The sequence below is a fragment of the Nerophis ophidion genome, linkage group LG23 (genome assembly GCF_033978795.1).
Source record: "Nerophis ophidion isolate RoL-2023_Sa linkage group LG23, RoL_Noph_v1.0, whole genome shotgun sequence".
Lineage (NCBI taxonomy): Eukaryota > Metazoa > Chordata > Actinopteri > Syngnathiformes > Syngnathidae > Nerophis > Nerophis ophidion.
The window spans coordinates 25,131,326-25,147,472 of record NC_084633.1 but is presented as its reverse complement, the minus strand read 5'-3'; the positions used below and the strand labels follow the sequence as shown (position 1 = coordinate 25,147,472).

General features: G+C 42.1%; 1 protein-coding gene across 1 annotated transcript in view; it reads left to right on the top strand.

Annotated features, from left to right (window-relative positions):
• Positions 1-10,185: 10,185 nt before the first annotated feature.
• rtbdn (retbindin) overlaps positions 10,186-16,147 on the top strand; it is a 30,163-nt gene continuing 24,201 nt past the window's right edge. The window contains exons 1-3 of the mRNA XM_061885336.1: positions 10,186-10,313; positions 13,849-13,992; positions 14,082-14,181. Coding sequence (XP_061741320.1) covers positions 13,851-13,992; positions 14,082-14,181 — 242 coding nt within the window. The 5' untranslated portion in view covers positions 10,186-10,313; positions 13,849-13,850. The remainder of the gene's footprint in view (positions 10,314-13,848; positions 13,993-14,081; positions 14,182-16,147) is intronic.

Genomic DNA, 16,147 nt, shown 5'->3' with positions numbered 1-16,147 from the left:
ACCGACGCACGGAGAGGGGGGATGGGGGGTTTGGTGCTAGCGGGTGTATAATATAGCCAAAATTCATGGATGCATTGGAATTCTGGGTAATTCTTATGTTACGTTTAAAATGTGTTACAGAGCCAATGTTCTCAAGAAATGTGTTTGGTATTCTTGTTTGGTTAGGGTTCACAGAGTGTGGCGCATGTTAGTAAGAGTGTTAAAGTAGTTTTATATCACAACCATCAGTATGGCTGTGGAACAAGACCCCTGGTTTACACATTGTAAAAGCAAAAAAAACTTCTACGTCATTTTGAGAATGACGGCAAGGGAAGCATCACTCGTGATATCACAAATTTGACCCGGCGGTAAAAGTAAGCATGCGCTTAAAAATTTGGGGAGTGAGTTTTAAATATAAATACGGTATTCAAACATAAGGGTTTTAGTTACTCGCCTGACTAAATGTTCCCACAATTGAGGACACGTTCAAGTAAAACCTGTCAATTATGTGTGTGTGTGTGTGTTGTAAAAAGTAAAAACTGTCAATTATGTGTGTTGTAAATGGACTCACCAGGACACATTCCAATAGTACAATGGTCATGGCATCCCTAACAAGACATATGAAGTGCATGGATGGGAGTCAGTGTCCATTTCTCAGATGATATAATTCTTGATGACTGAAGTGCTGATATCAACCAAACCTAACCCCCCCGCCCCAACCCACTCCACATCCCACCCCCGGGATTGTAAATAATGTAAATAATTCAACGTATATACCCTGATGATGAACTTGTGTGTTGACTGTATTATGCTGATAGTATATATTTGTACCATTGTCACGATCGGGGGTGCAGGTTGTTCTCCCGGGATGCAAAAGGGACGGCTCCGGATGACAGCGTGAAGGTAGGATTTGATTTATTAACATTTCCCAGCTACCAAAAACAGGCAAAAAACAAAAAGACAAGCGTGCCTAACACAAATGAAGCTAGGACTTAAACATTAGCTGTGGCATGGAAGAAGAAAACTTACTTGATCAGAACGTGACGCAAACAATGAAACCAGAACGAGTGATCAACAAAGGTAGACTTAAATAGTCGTCTCTTGATTAGACACAGGTGTGTCCCAAACAACACAGGCAGGTGAAAATCATAAGTAACCATGGTGACTAAAATAAACTCACAGGTGCATAAACAAGAACAAAAGGAGTCCAAAACTAACAGAAAACACAAAAACATAATCCGACAACCATGAATTGATTAACGTGGACCCCGACTTATACAAGTTGAAAAACTTATTCAGGTGTTACCATTTAGTGGTCAATTATATGGAATATGTACTGTACTGTGCAATCTACTAATAAAAGTTTCAATCAATCAATCAATCATGTCGTCACAAAGCATGTTGTTCTGATGTTCGGTTTGAGGACCTAATTCAACCAGTTCTCAACGTTGTTTCCAAGTCTTGTGCCTGTCCCAACCAAAGTGGAGAATAGGTCAGTGGAATGTATTGAAGAAACTCTGAATGGTGAAAATGAATGTTGGTCATTTAGTGAGTCAACAAAGATGGGTGACACAGCCAAGGGCCAACCGAAGGCTCAAAGAACAGGCAGTGATCCAACTCTGACAAATGAGAATGACTGCGAGGGTACACAGCGAGCACTGATGGTCTGTTTTGTCCTCTCTCTCTCTCTGTTCCCCGAATAGCTCTTGCACAAAGGATATCGTTATTTCTCCTCTAATTACCAGATGGTGAACTGTTTGTCTGCCTCTCGCTCCTACGCTCTCACCCCCCAGAAATAAAGTGCTCTGTGCTGGTGACCCTCTGAAGTTATGAAAGAAGTCTGCCAGGTCACCGCGGTCCCTCATTTCTGATTCAGCTCCATCCATGAAATCTGTTAAGTGCTTCTCCTCTGAGACCATTGAGAGTGTTGCCACAGAGAATCTTCCATGCATGGGAATTAAGACAAACATATGCGAAGAGACAAGATTTCATGAGAATTTGTTAAAATGGAGGTCAGTTTATAACTCAGAACTTAGATATGGTCAACATATTTACAACCTCTGGCAGAAAAGATGGAATCGTCAGACTTGAAGGATGTTCATCCAGTTGTTTGATTTTGTAGAAATAAAGCAGATAACAGACATGACACAACACTTGAGACATTACAAATGGCAACTTTCTGGCTTTCAGAAACACTCAAATAAGTTGTGGTACTCAGTAACAGTTTCATTTCTTAGATCAAGTAGAGTGAAAACATTATGGAATCACTCAATTCTTAGAAAAATGATGGAACCAGCCTGTATATTGTCATTTCCAATGCTAAAATCTGCACCACAAATAAATCTGTTTATTAGTTTGCAGATAAAAAGTAATGGTGTCACATTGGAGAGCTGTTGCAGCAGGTGGATCGACATGAATCATGGCTCCAACATAAGAGATGTCAATTGAAACAAATGAGAGGATTATCCAAGTTCTTCAAGAAGATTTGATTTTGATTTGATTTGTATTAAGGGTCCCCATTAGCTGGTTGCCACAGCAACCCACCAGTCCTCCTGGGGTCCACAGACTCAATACGATTACAAGTAAAAGCATATAGTTATAACTACACAATACCGAAAAAAATAAAAGCATCAATAAGAAAACAAGCAAACAATTTAAGGTCACAATACGAACTACACAAAACGAAAACCAAACAAAATCATCAACAAGCAAACTAATTTAGAGACTCAGATAAAATATTACTTTCCTTTTAAAAACCTGTTTACTTTCAATGCTGGTGAGAATTCGAGGCAGGTTATTCCAGAGCGATAAAAGATTTCTGCAAAGCATTCTTCCTGGAACGAGGGAGTACAAAATGCTCCTCACTAGAAGCACTGGTATTATGATTATGTATAGTGCTACTGTGAACTATTTGGGCCATGAGAAAAACATTAGTTTTACTACCGGTCTACTGATTTGAACAATATGAGAGTATTAGCTGACAACCTGTTCTGTACTGTTAGCCAGGATAGAGAAGCATGCATTTGGTTTACGTTGGTTCTTAGTGAACAACCCAGAAGCAGCCTTGCTGCCCTATTCTGGACAATCTGGAGCTTACTGATCTCCCCACTTGCAGCAGACGCCCAGACTGTAGAACAATAGTCCAGATGACACAAGACTAAACTCTTAACAATCTGACAAAGAAGAGGTGGATCCATCAAAGCAGCACATTTCCTGGAAATACCAAGAGCCCTTCCCATCTTTGTAACTAAATCACTGATATGATTTGGCCAGGATAGAGTGCAGTCCAGAATCACTACAAGGAGCTTGGCACTTCTGACCTGTTGAACTGTTGAACTGTTGAAATACCTAGCCTCAGATCCAACAGACTCAGTATGTAACAGACAAGTCTGTTACATACTGTCCAGTCATGCATAGCTTTTAGTTTCTCACTCATTACTACAAACCCCGTTTCCATATGAGTTGGGATATTGTGTTGGATGTAAGTATAAACAGAATACAATGATTTGCAAATCCTTTTTAACCCATATTCAATTGAATGCACTACAAAGACAAGATATTTGATATTCGAACTCATAAACTTTTTTTTTTTTTTGCAAATAATAATTAACTTAAAGTTTCATGGCTGGATCATGTGTCAAAGTAGTTGGGAAAGGGCATGTTCACCACTGTGTTACATCACCTTTTTTTTTAACACCACTCAATAAACATTTGCGAACTGAGGAAACTAGTTGTTGAAGCTTTGAAAGTGGAATTCTTTCCCATTCTTGTTTTATGTAGAGCTTCAGTCGTTCAACAGTCCGGGGTGTCCGCAATCGTATTTTACGCTTCATAATGCGCCACACATTTTCGATGGGAGACAGGTCTGGACTCTAGGCGGGCCAGGAAAGTACCCGCACTCTTTTTTTACGAAGCCACGCTGTTGTAACAGGTGCTGAATGTGGCTTGGCATTGTCTTGCTGAAATAAGCAGGGGTGTCCATGAAAAAGACGGCGCTTAGATGGCAGCATATGTTGTTCTAAAAGCTGTATGTACCTTTCAGCATTAATGGTGCCTTCACAGATGTGTATGTTACCCATGTGTGGAGAGGTGCAGCCGGCGAATGAGCAGCGGAACAGGGCACGAGGGACGAGGAACGACGGAGTACAAAATGCTCCTCCGCAGCCGTCAGAATTGCCGACTCATGCAGGCATTGGCGGACCAGAGCGGGGGAAGGGGGGTGAATGGCCCCCCTAAGATAAGACGGTTTACCTGTATCTCACCTTTCTTGTAAGGGGCGCCGGAAGATGGCAGACCCGTCAGCAATCCTGTTCTGTCTCCCTGTAATGGTTGTCTGATCTTGAATGGGATTGTGCTGAAAATTAAAATTTCCCCTCGTGGATTAATAAAGTATGTCTGATTCTGATTCTGATTGCAAAAGGCGAGCGTATTGGTAGACCAAGGTAAACATCAAAGTGCCAGGATAGAAAAGTTCAAGCACTATGTTTTGAAAACAGAAAATACACAGCAAAACAAATGAAGAACAGATGGGCGCAAACCGGAGTCACTGTCTGTAAGAAACAGCCTAAAGGAAAAATAAATCAATCAATCAAAGTTTATTTATATAGCCCTAAATAACAAGTGTCTGAAAGGGCTGCAAAAGCCACAACAACTTCCACGGTTCAGAGCCCACATAAGGGCAAGGAAAAACTAACAACCCAGTGAGACGTCGATGAGAATGACTATAAGAAACCATGGAGAGGACTGGAAATGTGGGTAAATCCATTGTTTGTTTTAGTTTTTCCTTTGCAATTGTCTTTGTTTCCTGTCAGCGCTTTTATTTTGTCCGTTTCCTGTTTGTCTCCCTGAGTGCTTTGTCTCCCCAGCTGTGGCTGATTGGCACCTGGCCACACCTGGTGTCAATCAGCCAGATACTATTTAAAGCTGCCTTCCCCTCCAGTCAGTCCTGGATTATTGTCACCACTGCCTATCAATGTCATTAATACTTATGACATGTAGCTGTGTCTACTTCTGTTCACTCTGCTCATGTCATAGTTCCTTCGTGTCACAGTAAGTGTTTTTGTTTCTAGTCCACAGTTAGCATTTGTGCTAGTTTTTGTTCATAGCCAAGTTTGTTCTCCGCCTTGTACGCGCCTTTTGTTTGTTCTTGTTTTAGTATTAAATTAAATCATGTTTTCCCGCACAATGCCCGCTGCCTTCTCTGCATCTTAGGGTTCTTCACAAACTCAACCTGACAGTATGTAAGAAGGTGCGCTTGTTTTAGGTCTCGAAGAAGGAGAGACAACAAAGTGAGATGAGCCTGTAGTGTAATGCCCGCAGCTAAAAGTATACTTGAATATCACGATGTAGTCATTTTCTATATCGCAAAGAGGCAAACCCGTGATATATAGAGTATATCGATATATCGCCAAGCCCTAGTTTGCACTACTGTGCCTATCGCTTTGCTTCCTGAACAAAATAAGTTCCATGTCTGGTGCCCGGATTAGCAGCACTCGCCTTCTTTTGTTTTTTTCCCACCATTAGTTTAGTGTTCTTCCACTCCCAATTGAGTGTGTTTTCCTTTGTCCATATTAACAAACATTATTTTTATTCACCATCTGCCTGTTGTCTGCCAACGCTACGTACATGCTCGTGACGAGTACCTGCTGTAGTGTATTTGAGATCTGCATAAGTCTCGAAAATTTTAAATCTAACCATTACGGGGATATTGATAAAACAATCTTGCCTTCCTTCATACTTCCTCCAAACTAGCTATTTGGAATTTGCCCCAATTTTGACGTTTTTTCCCAAGTTTGACATCAGCAAATATCTCCATTTATGGTCAAGTTTTACCCAAAGAGCTTTGCACAAGACCGCCTTTGAAGTCTGACGCTGTTGTCAATAAGCTCCGTCTTTTTCTCTATCTTCTTGTTGTGGGGCAGACTGTCTCGTAAAGACACATGCATCCTCCACTGTTGCCATTTACTAATACATAGTAGCGTGAGATCGACAGGCGAATCGGTGCGGCGTCTTCAGTAATGCAGACGTTGTATCGATCTGTTGTGGTGAAGAAGTAGCTGAGCCGGAAGGCAAAGCTCTCAATTTACCGGTTGATCTACGTTCCCATCCTCACCTATGGTCATGAGCTTTGGGTCATGAACGAAAGGATAAGATCACGGGTACAAGCGGCCGAAATGAGTTTCCTCCGCCGGGTGGCGGGGCTCTCCCTTAGAGATAGGGTGAGAAGCTCTGCCATCCGGGAGGAACTCAAAGTAAAGCCGCTGCTCCTTCACATCGAGAGGAACTACATGAGGTGGTTCGGGCATCTGGTCAGGATGCCACCCGAACGCCTCCCTAGGGCGGTGTTTAGGGCACGTCCAACCGGTAGGAGGCCACGGGGAAGACCCAGGACACGTTGGGAAGACTATGTCTCCCGGCTGACCTGGGAACGCCTCGGGATCCCCCGGGAAGAGCTAGACGAAGTGGCTGGGGAGAGAGAAGTCTGGGTTTCCCTGCTTAGGCTGTTGCCCCCGCGACCCGACCTCGGATAAGCGGAAGAAGATGGATGGATGGATGGATGGAGTAGCGTATAGTTTGAATCTTAATCTGTCTGTTGACTCTCTATGGAAGCGGTAAAATGTACAACAAAAATGGCAGGGAGAAGACTGTCGAAGAGAAAAAAAATACATGAAAAAAATTTACAAAAAAATAGAATAAAAGAAACATAATATAGACCCCCTTTAAAGATTTTGTTACACTGTATGGTTATTTTGATAGCTAAGATGTTGCCATGTCCAATTAAGGTGGTCACCATGTTTCCCACTCTTTGGTTTTAAGAGGCGAGTATGTAGGCCACAAGACGCTCTCCATCTGCTGCTCTGTGGCCAAAAGCTTTAGGAGGAAAAGAGCGACGCACCAGGGATTATCATGGCACACTGGGTCCAAGCGGAGGTGAGATTAAAACCCACAAGCACTGACACACACACACACACACGCGCACACACACACACGCACACAGACACACCCACACATGCACAAATTAGATATTGGGTTTCACGATGTAAAGCGCTTTGAGTCACTTGAGAAAAAGCGCTATATAAATATAATTCACTTCACTTCACTTCACACACGCACACACACACACACGCACGTTTCAATGTGTTCTCAATGTGGAAAGACGACCTCAGAGTGGCATTATTGGCAAGGTCTCACCAGACATGTAGAGTAGGTCCGGGCTCAGGTGGTAAAAATAAACCCAGCCTGTTCAATTGGTTTAGGTGCGAGCCGGAAATGTTTTGTAACACGTTGCTTCCTGTTTGGTTCCCGGTGGTCAGCTTAGCATTCAATTATAAATAACCCCATCCAACACTGTCATGTGGGCGGGGGTTTTTGTGTGTATGTGTGTATGTATATATACATATATAGATATGTATACATCTAATTATAAATATGTATATACATGTTTGTATATACAAACCCCGTTTCCATATGAGTTGGGAAATTGTGTTAGATGTAAATATAAACGGAATACAATGATTTGCAAATCCTTTTCAACCCATATTCAGTTGAATTTGCTACAAATACAACATATTTGATGTTAAAACTGATAAACATTTTTTATTTTTGAAAATAATCAATAACTTTAGAATTTGATGCCAGCAACAAGTGAGAAAGAAGTTGGGAAAGGTGGCAATAAATACTGATAACATCCCACAGGTGTGCAGGCTACTTGGGAACAGGTGGGTGCCATGATTGGGTATAAAAACAGCTTCCATGAAATGATAAGTAATTCACAAACAAGGATGGGGCGAGGGTCACCAATTTGTAAGCAAATTGTCGAAGAGTTTTAGAACAACATTTCTCAACGAGTTATTGCAAGGAATTCAGGGATTTTACCATCTACGGTCCGTAAAATCATCAAAAGGTTCAGAGAATCTGGAGAAATCACTGCACGTAAGCAATGATATTACGGACCTTTGATCCCTCAGGCGGTACTGCATCAAAAAAACGACATCAGTGTGTAAAGGATATCACCACATGGGCTGAGGAACACTTCATAAAACCACTGTCAGTAACTACAGTTGGTCGCTACATCTGTAAGTGCAAGTTAAAACTCTATTATGCAAAGCGAAAGCCATTTATCAACAACACCCAGGAATGCCGCCGGCTTTCCTGGGCCCGATGTCATCTAAGATGGACTGATGCAAAGTGGAAAAGTGTTCTGTGGTGTGACGAGTCCACATTTCAAATTATACACATACATACATATACTTATACATATACATATATACACATATATATACATACGCATATACATTTATACAAATATACATATACACATATATACATATTGTGGCAGTCTTGTGCCGTGGGGTTCTTTTGGACCGATGAAGCACAGTCAGGCTGGTCGCCAAGTTTACAAATTATTTTATTTTGTTTCCACCAAAAAGTATTTCTCTTTCAGGAAGTCTTTCTTTTCGTTCGAGTGCTCTTTCAGTTCAACCGTGTGTTCCCTTTATGGCTTTTCAGCCCCCCTCTGCGGTCACCGACGCCGGCTTCTATATACATATATATGTATATTTGTATATATATTATATATGTACTCTCTCTATATATCCATCCATCCATCCATCCATCATCTTCCGCTTATCCGAGGTCGGGTCGCGGGGGCAGCAGCCTAAGCAGGGAAGCCCAGACTTCCCTATCTCCAGCCACTTCGTCTAGCTCTTCCCGGGGGATCCCGAGGCGTTCCCAGGCCAGCCGGGAGACATAGTCTTCCCAACGTGTCCTGGGTCTTCCCCGTGGCCTCCTACCAGCTGGACGTGCCCTAAACACATCCCTAGGGAGGCGTTCGGGTGGCATCCTGACCAGATGCCCGAACCACTTCATCTGGCTCCTCTCGATGTGGAGGAGCAGCGGCTTTACGTTGAGCTCCTCCCGGATGGCAGAGCTTCTCACCCTATCTCTAAGGGAGAGCCCCGCCACCCGGCGGAGGAAACTCATTTCGGCCGCTTGTACCCGTGATCTTATCCTTTCGGTCATGACCCAAAGCTCATGACCATAGGTGAGGATGGGAACGTAGATCGACCGGTAAATTGAGAGCTTTGCCTTCCGGCTCAGCTCCTTCTTCACCATATATATATATTTAAATATATATATATATACAGTATATATATATATATACACACACACACATATATATATATATATATATATATATTTGTATATATATTATATATGTACTGTATATATATATATATATACACATAATGATATACATATGTATATATATATAAATATATATATATATATATACACACACACACATATATATATATATATACACATATATATATATACATATATACACATATATATATATACATATATATATATATATATATATATATATATATATATATATATATATATATATATATATATATATATAACACATATATATAAATATACAGTACGGTGTGGCAAAGTTGGTAGAGTGGCTGTGCCAGCAATCTGAGGGTTCCTGGTTCAATCCCCATCTTCTACCATCCTAGTCGTATCCGTTGTGTCCTTGGGCAAGACACTTTACCCTTGCTCCTGATGGGTCCTGGTGAGCGCCTTGCATGGCAGCTCCCACCGTCAGTGTGTGAATGTTTGTGTGAATGGGCGAAAGTGGAAATACTGTCAAAGCGCTTTGGGCTATATATATATATATATATATATATATATATATATATATATATATATATATATATATATATATATATATATATATATATATATATACTTTTTTTTAGTTGGTGCAAAAATACAACTGGGGATTTGGTAAACGTCTTAGTTGAATAGCCATCCATCCATCCGTTTTCTGCCGCTCATTCCCTTTGTGGTCCCGGGGGGCGCTGATGCCTATCTCAGCTACAATCGCGCGTAAGGTAGTCTACACCCTGGATTCGTCGCCATCTCATCGCTTAGTTGAATAATAAAATAAAAATAATATATATATATATATATATATATATATATATATATATATATATATATATACATTCATATATATATATTTTATATACATACATATATATATATATATATATATATATATATGTATATATATATGTATATATTAGTTTGTGCAGGAATACAACTGGGGATTTGGTAAACGTCTTTATTGGGGGATTATTGCAGGAGAGAGAGAGAGAGAGCGAGAGAGAGAGAGAGAGAGAGAGGAGGGGGGCGAGTGGATGGGAGAGAAATGTCCTTCATATAAACCAGACACAATCAAGCAGGTAGCACAAGAGGAGGAGACTGGAGCATCTTTTTCACCGTCAAGTGCGTGTTGGAGGAAACCAACCCAGGTAATTGTACACCTTTATACAAGCTCAACCAAGGAATATTCAACTAAATGTCCATGTTTTTATATTTTGACCACTCTATTACAGCTTCACTTTATTATACACATTTGTTTTTTTATGTCCTGTTTCTACGGTTGTGCTATTTTGTTACTCTGGAGAATCCATTCCTATCCTATTCTGCAAAATAATGTACTTGTTAAAGGCAGCGTTTACGTTGCAAATCAGATAGAAAAAAGACAATTGTGTTGGAGTCATAGCACGGTTTGACCATCTTAGTGCACCCTTGCAAGTGTTAGTCTGCCCCTGGGGACCACGCCGCCAGCAGGTAATTGTTTAATTCGGGTGCGGCAGCTTGTCAGATTACACAACCACCCCAGCACGGTGTCTCAGTCCCACCTAATCAGGCTCATCACGCTACTAGGTCACCACACGCAGAGTTGAGGAGGGGCGGCTTTTAGACCAGGGGTCTCAAACTTGTTGCCCGTTCTTTAACGTCATGCTTTAGTAAAAATGACAGGACGACAAACATTGAGTATGACAAAAAGCAACATCCTGTAAGCAAGCAGAATGCTCCCTGACCATTACAGGGCAAATCAACAGTTTAAAAATATTTAATTAAACTAGATGAGGCAATTCCTGAAGGAATTGCGTGTAAATGCTCTAATGCTGAAGTTGAACTGAAATCCTGGAATTTATTTAGAATTATAGAAGTAGCGCACACAATTCCCTAAACAGGCTGAATACTTTGAGGTTGGAACAGTTTGAATCAGATGAAAAATGTGGGAGTTGTGGAAGTTTGAAGAAAGTCCCATTGATTTCAATGGGAATTTACAAAATATTTCAGGAAAAGCGGAATATTTGGGGGAAAATGGTAAAAAAATATAAAAAAATAAAAAAATTGAATGGTCTGAATGAGTTGAAGTGTTTGTTGTTGGAATTGTTCAAATCGGTCTGGAAATGTTGAAGTATTGAATTGAAAAATGGCATTACGGAATTCCTGATTGAGAGGAATGTTTTGATGGTGGGACGGTTGAAAAATGTAGGAGGTGTAGTCGCCAGAAAAAAGGATGGAAATAGAGCTTTGGAATACCAGGAACTCTAGAAAATCCTAGAAACTTTTTTGAACTTGAACAAGGGTAGTGTGAATTTACAGAATGGTGAAATGTGTTAAATGTGGGATGGTTGGAACAGGTTGAAAAATGTGGAAATGGTGGAAGTTTGAAAAATAGCCAATTCCTTTTAAATGGGAATCAATTATTATTATTTTTTTAATTGCAAAGTCATGAATCTATTATTGCTTTTTTTAAATTCAGGGTTTCACAGAATATATATAAAAATATATTTGTCATAAAAATTACATACCTTTAAATTATAAAATGCATGTTTGTTGGGCAATGACCGTCTGGATAAAACAATTATTTAATAGCACACAGACTAATAACCTAAATACAAATTTTAATCGGAAAAACAGATTTTAATAATTAGTTTTCTTTAACTAGATTTTTAAAATGATCAATCAATTTGGAATCAGAACGAATAAAACAAATCACCACCCTTATTCAGTGGCAATCCATGCGGTTCCCACCTAGGCCGTCAGCGATTTACGACTTCAATGATGACCTCTCAAAATACCATCCTTGATATCACCACATGACCATTGCTGGAGAAATACTATACGGAAACACATTTACACACTAGTGGTCATTGAATCATATCAACAGTGTACAAAACAGGCGATTTTATGGTGCATTTACAAATCAAAACCTCACGTGGTATTGTCAAAATTACAATAATTGTGAAAAAATCATACTAAACTTGTTTGGCCTCGGCAAAACTGAGGACTCAGTTGCAGACGGGCAACGGTTGACGCAGTATTTTATTCAAACAGTTTCTGAGAACTCTCTTCAGATAGAGTGAATAAACAAATGGCTATAAACTCTACACTAAACACACTAGAGTAAAAAGGAAACGTTGCATAGGGCAAAATAACAATAAACGGAAAATCACTCCTGAGGGAGGGGAAAAAAGGTGATAGCAAAAAAATCTACATGGTTCTAATAATAAGTTAAAGTTAAAGTACCAATGATTTCACACACACACTAGGTGTGGTGAAATTTGTCCTCTGCATTTGACTCATTCCTTTGTTCACCCCCTGGGTGATGAGGGGAACAGTGAGCAGCAACAGTGCCCCGCCCGGGAATCTTTTTTGGTGATTTAACTCCCAATTCCAACCCTTTATGCGGAGTGCCAAGCAGGGAGGTAATGGGTCCCATTTTTTTAGCGTTTGGTATGACTCGGGGGTTTGAACTCACAAACCCGTATAGCTCGGTTGGTAGAGTGGCCGAGCCAGCAACTTGAGGTTTCCGGGTTCGATCCCCGCTTCTGCCAACCTATTCACTGCCGTTGTGTCCTTGGGTAAGACACTTTACTCAGCTGCTCCCAGTGCCACCCACATTAGTTTAAAAAAAATGTAACTTAGATATTGGGGTTCACAATGTAAAGCGCTTTGAGTCACTAGAGAAAAGCGCTATATAATCATAATTCCCTTCACTTTACTTCACAATTTACCAATCTCAGGGCGGACACTTTAGCCACTAGGCCACTGAGTAGGTTCCATAATCCAGCTGAGCTAGATTCTGGGGATGGCCGACCTCGTCTCACAAGATGTAGTTTCTCTTTAAATATCCTTCTTGAAAACGGCCTTGCAAATATATATTACCCACATAATCAACGTTTTGTTTGCCTTCGCTGTGGGTTACTCTGCTTTGGCTGCGCTCCAGTGCAACACTTCCTGCTTTTGTAAAGTGCAACTTGTGATTGGATACTCACTTGTGAGTGACAAGTGAGTGTCCAATCACAGGACGCCTAAATGTCACATTCAAGCTGAGGCCAGCCAGAAGGCATTACTGACAAAACAACTGGTGATCTGATTGGCTATCGCGATTATTTATCAACTGTATGGGCCAGTTCACTTACAGTGCACAGACATTGTTGATACTGAAGGCAAATTTGGTACAGCATGGCAACATAAGCTAGCTGAATTCTGATTGGATAAAAACTTGAAACTAAAAACAACAACATGTCATAACGTGGGTGTTTTTGCAACTTACTGCAAGGTTTGTTCTCCCGGGATGCAAACGGACTATTCCGGACAAGGCTTGCAGGTAGGAACATACTTATTAATCTAACGCAAGAAATCTTGGGTAAACAATGGCGTGGAACAAACAAAACTTACTTGGACACGGCATGAAGCAAACAACATGAACTATAGCATTGCGTGAAAACATGCATAGATGCCAGGACGACTGACTGGCAAAGACAGGGCTTAAATAATGTTCTCTTGATTATAGCAGGCGCATGTCCTGAACACCAGAGGCAGGTTAAACAAATAAGTCGACATGGAAACGAAAAACAAGGGTGTACAAAAACAGAAACTAATGGAGTCTTAAAACTAACAGAAAATAACAATGATTTCTGATTATGTTAGACTGCCCCTGTGATACATGTGTGCTGTCTAATGCATTGACTTCCATTGCAGACATGCTTCTGTTGATATGCACACTTTGGACCACAACCCTGATAGGTGCAATCAGGTCGGAGGGGGTGTGTCTGCAAGATGGCAAGCACAAGGCGTCTCCCGGGCCGGAGCCCCATCTGAAGGAGTGTTCGCTCTATGCCGACAGTGAGTGACGGCATGTTGGCGTGATTAGAAACAACCGCGTGACAATGCAGTGACAACCTTGACTGACAGGTGTCCCTTGTTGCTTACAGACAGCTGCTGCACTCAGGAACACGTCCGGGACATTTCCCACCTTCCCTCTGCCAGCAATCACAACCAACCTTGGGACAAGTGCGGGCCCCTCAGCTCTGCGTAAGCTTCCGGGAATAACACAATGCACATGTAGTCAATCTCAGTCCCCTCAAGAACTGTTGCTGCCTAAAATGCCTGAAAATTTGCCGATGTTTTGCGGCTTGTGAACGGCTCCCAAACTAACGGCTCACGCCAGCAAATCCGTGCTTGACGTTCACTTAAAAGAACCGTTAAAAAGACTCAATTTGTTTGTAAACGTCACATCCCAATTATTTACACAGGAGGTGTCTGTAAATGTTTTTTTGTTACATACCTTAATTGTTTCCAAATGGCATCTGTAACAAGGCAGTAAAACGGCCGATCAAACAAAACGTCAGTCATCGTCATGGACCCACTAGCTGAGGAAGCTCGCGCTCCAATCAGCTAAACAGACTGAATAACTCCACGGTGATGTTTTGCCAAATTTACTGAGGAGTTTCTGAAAGTGAAACGAAACAAAAAGAATGCCATTGTAACTGAGTAATAATACTAACACAGAAACTCGTATACGTACAAGGTCATGCTCATGATACTTGCTTCATTACACTATGATAGCACATGCAAATATGCATGAAAACCCTCCTACAGAGATCGCACATGGGACGGTTTAGTAAGTATGAATTGTTTTAGTTGTGAAGTGAAGTGAGTTATATTTATATAGCGCTTTTTCTCTCGTGACTCAAAGCGCTTTACATAGTGAAACCATCCATCCATCATCCATCATCTTCCGCTTATCCGAGGTCGGGTCGCGGGGGCAACAGCCTAAGCAGGGAAACCCAGACTTCCCTATCCCCAGCCACTTCGTCTAGCTCTTCCCGGGGGATCCCGAGGCGTTCCCAGGCCAGCCGGGAGACATAGTCTTCCCAACGTGTCCTGGGTCTTCCCCGTAGCCTCCTACCGGTTGGACGTGCCCTAAACACCTCCCTAGGGAGGCGTTCGGGTGGCATCCTGACCAGATGCCCGAACCACCTCATCTGGCTCCTCTCGATGTGAAGGAGCAGCGGCTTTACTTTGAGTCCCTCCCGGATGGCAGAGCTTCTCACCGTATCTCTAAGGGAGAGCCCCGCCACACGGCGGAGGAAACTCATTTCGGCCGCTTATACCCGTGATCTTATCCTTTCGGTCATGACCCAAAGCTCATGACCATAGGTGAGGATGGGAACGTAGATCGACCGGTAAATTGAGAGCTTTGCCTTCCGGCTCAGCTCCTTCTTCACCACAACGGATCGGTACAACGTCCGCATTACTGAAGACGCCGCACCGATCCGCCTGTCGATCTCACGATCCACTCTTCCCTCACTCGTGAACAAGACTTGGTACTTGAACTCTTCCACTTGGGGCAGGGTCTCCTCCCCAACCCGGGGATGGCATTCCACCCTTTTCCGGGCGAGAACCATGGACTCGGACTTGGAGGTGCTGATTCTCATTCCGGTCGCTTCACACTCGGCTGCGAACCGATCCAGTGAGAGCTGAAGATCCCGGTCAGATGAAGCCATCAGGACCGCATCATCTGCAAAAAGCAGAGACCTAATCTTGCGGTTACCAAACCGGATCCCCTCAACGCCTTGACTGCGCCTAGAAATTCTGTCCATAAAAGTTATGAACAGAATCGGTGACAAAGGACAGCCTTGGCGGAGTCCAACCCTCACTGGAAATGTGTTCGACTTACTGCCGGCAATGCGGACCAAGCTCTGGCACTGATCGTACAGGGAACGGACCGCCACAATAAGACAGTCCGATACCCCATACTCTCTGAGCACTCCCCACAGGACTTCCCGAGGGACACCGTCGAATGCCTTCTCCAAGTCCACAAAGCACATGTAGACTGGTTGGGCAAACTCCCATGCACCCTCAAGAACCCTGCCGAGAGTATAGAGCTGGTCCACAGTTCCACGACCAGGACGTGGAACTGTGGAACTCCTGAATCCGAGGTTTGACTATCCGGCGTAGCCTCCTCTCCAGTACACCTGAATAAACCTTACCGGGA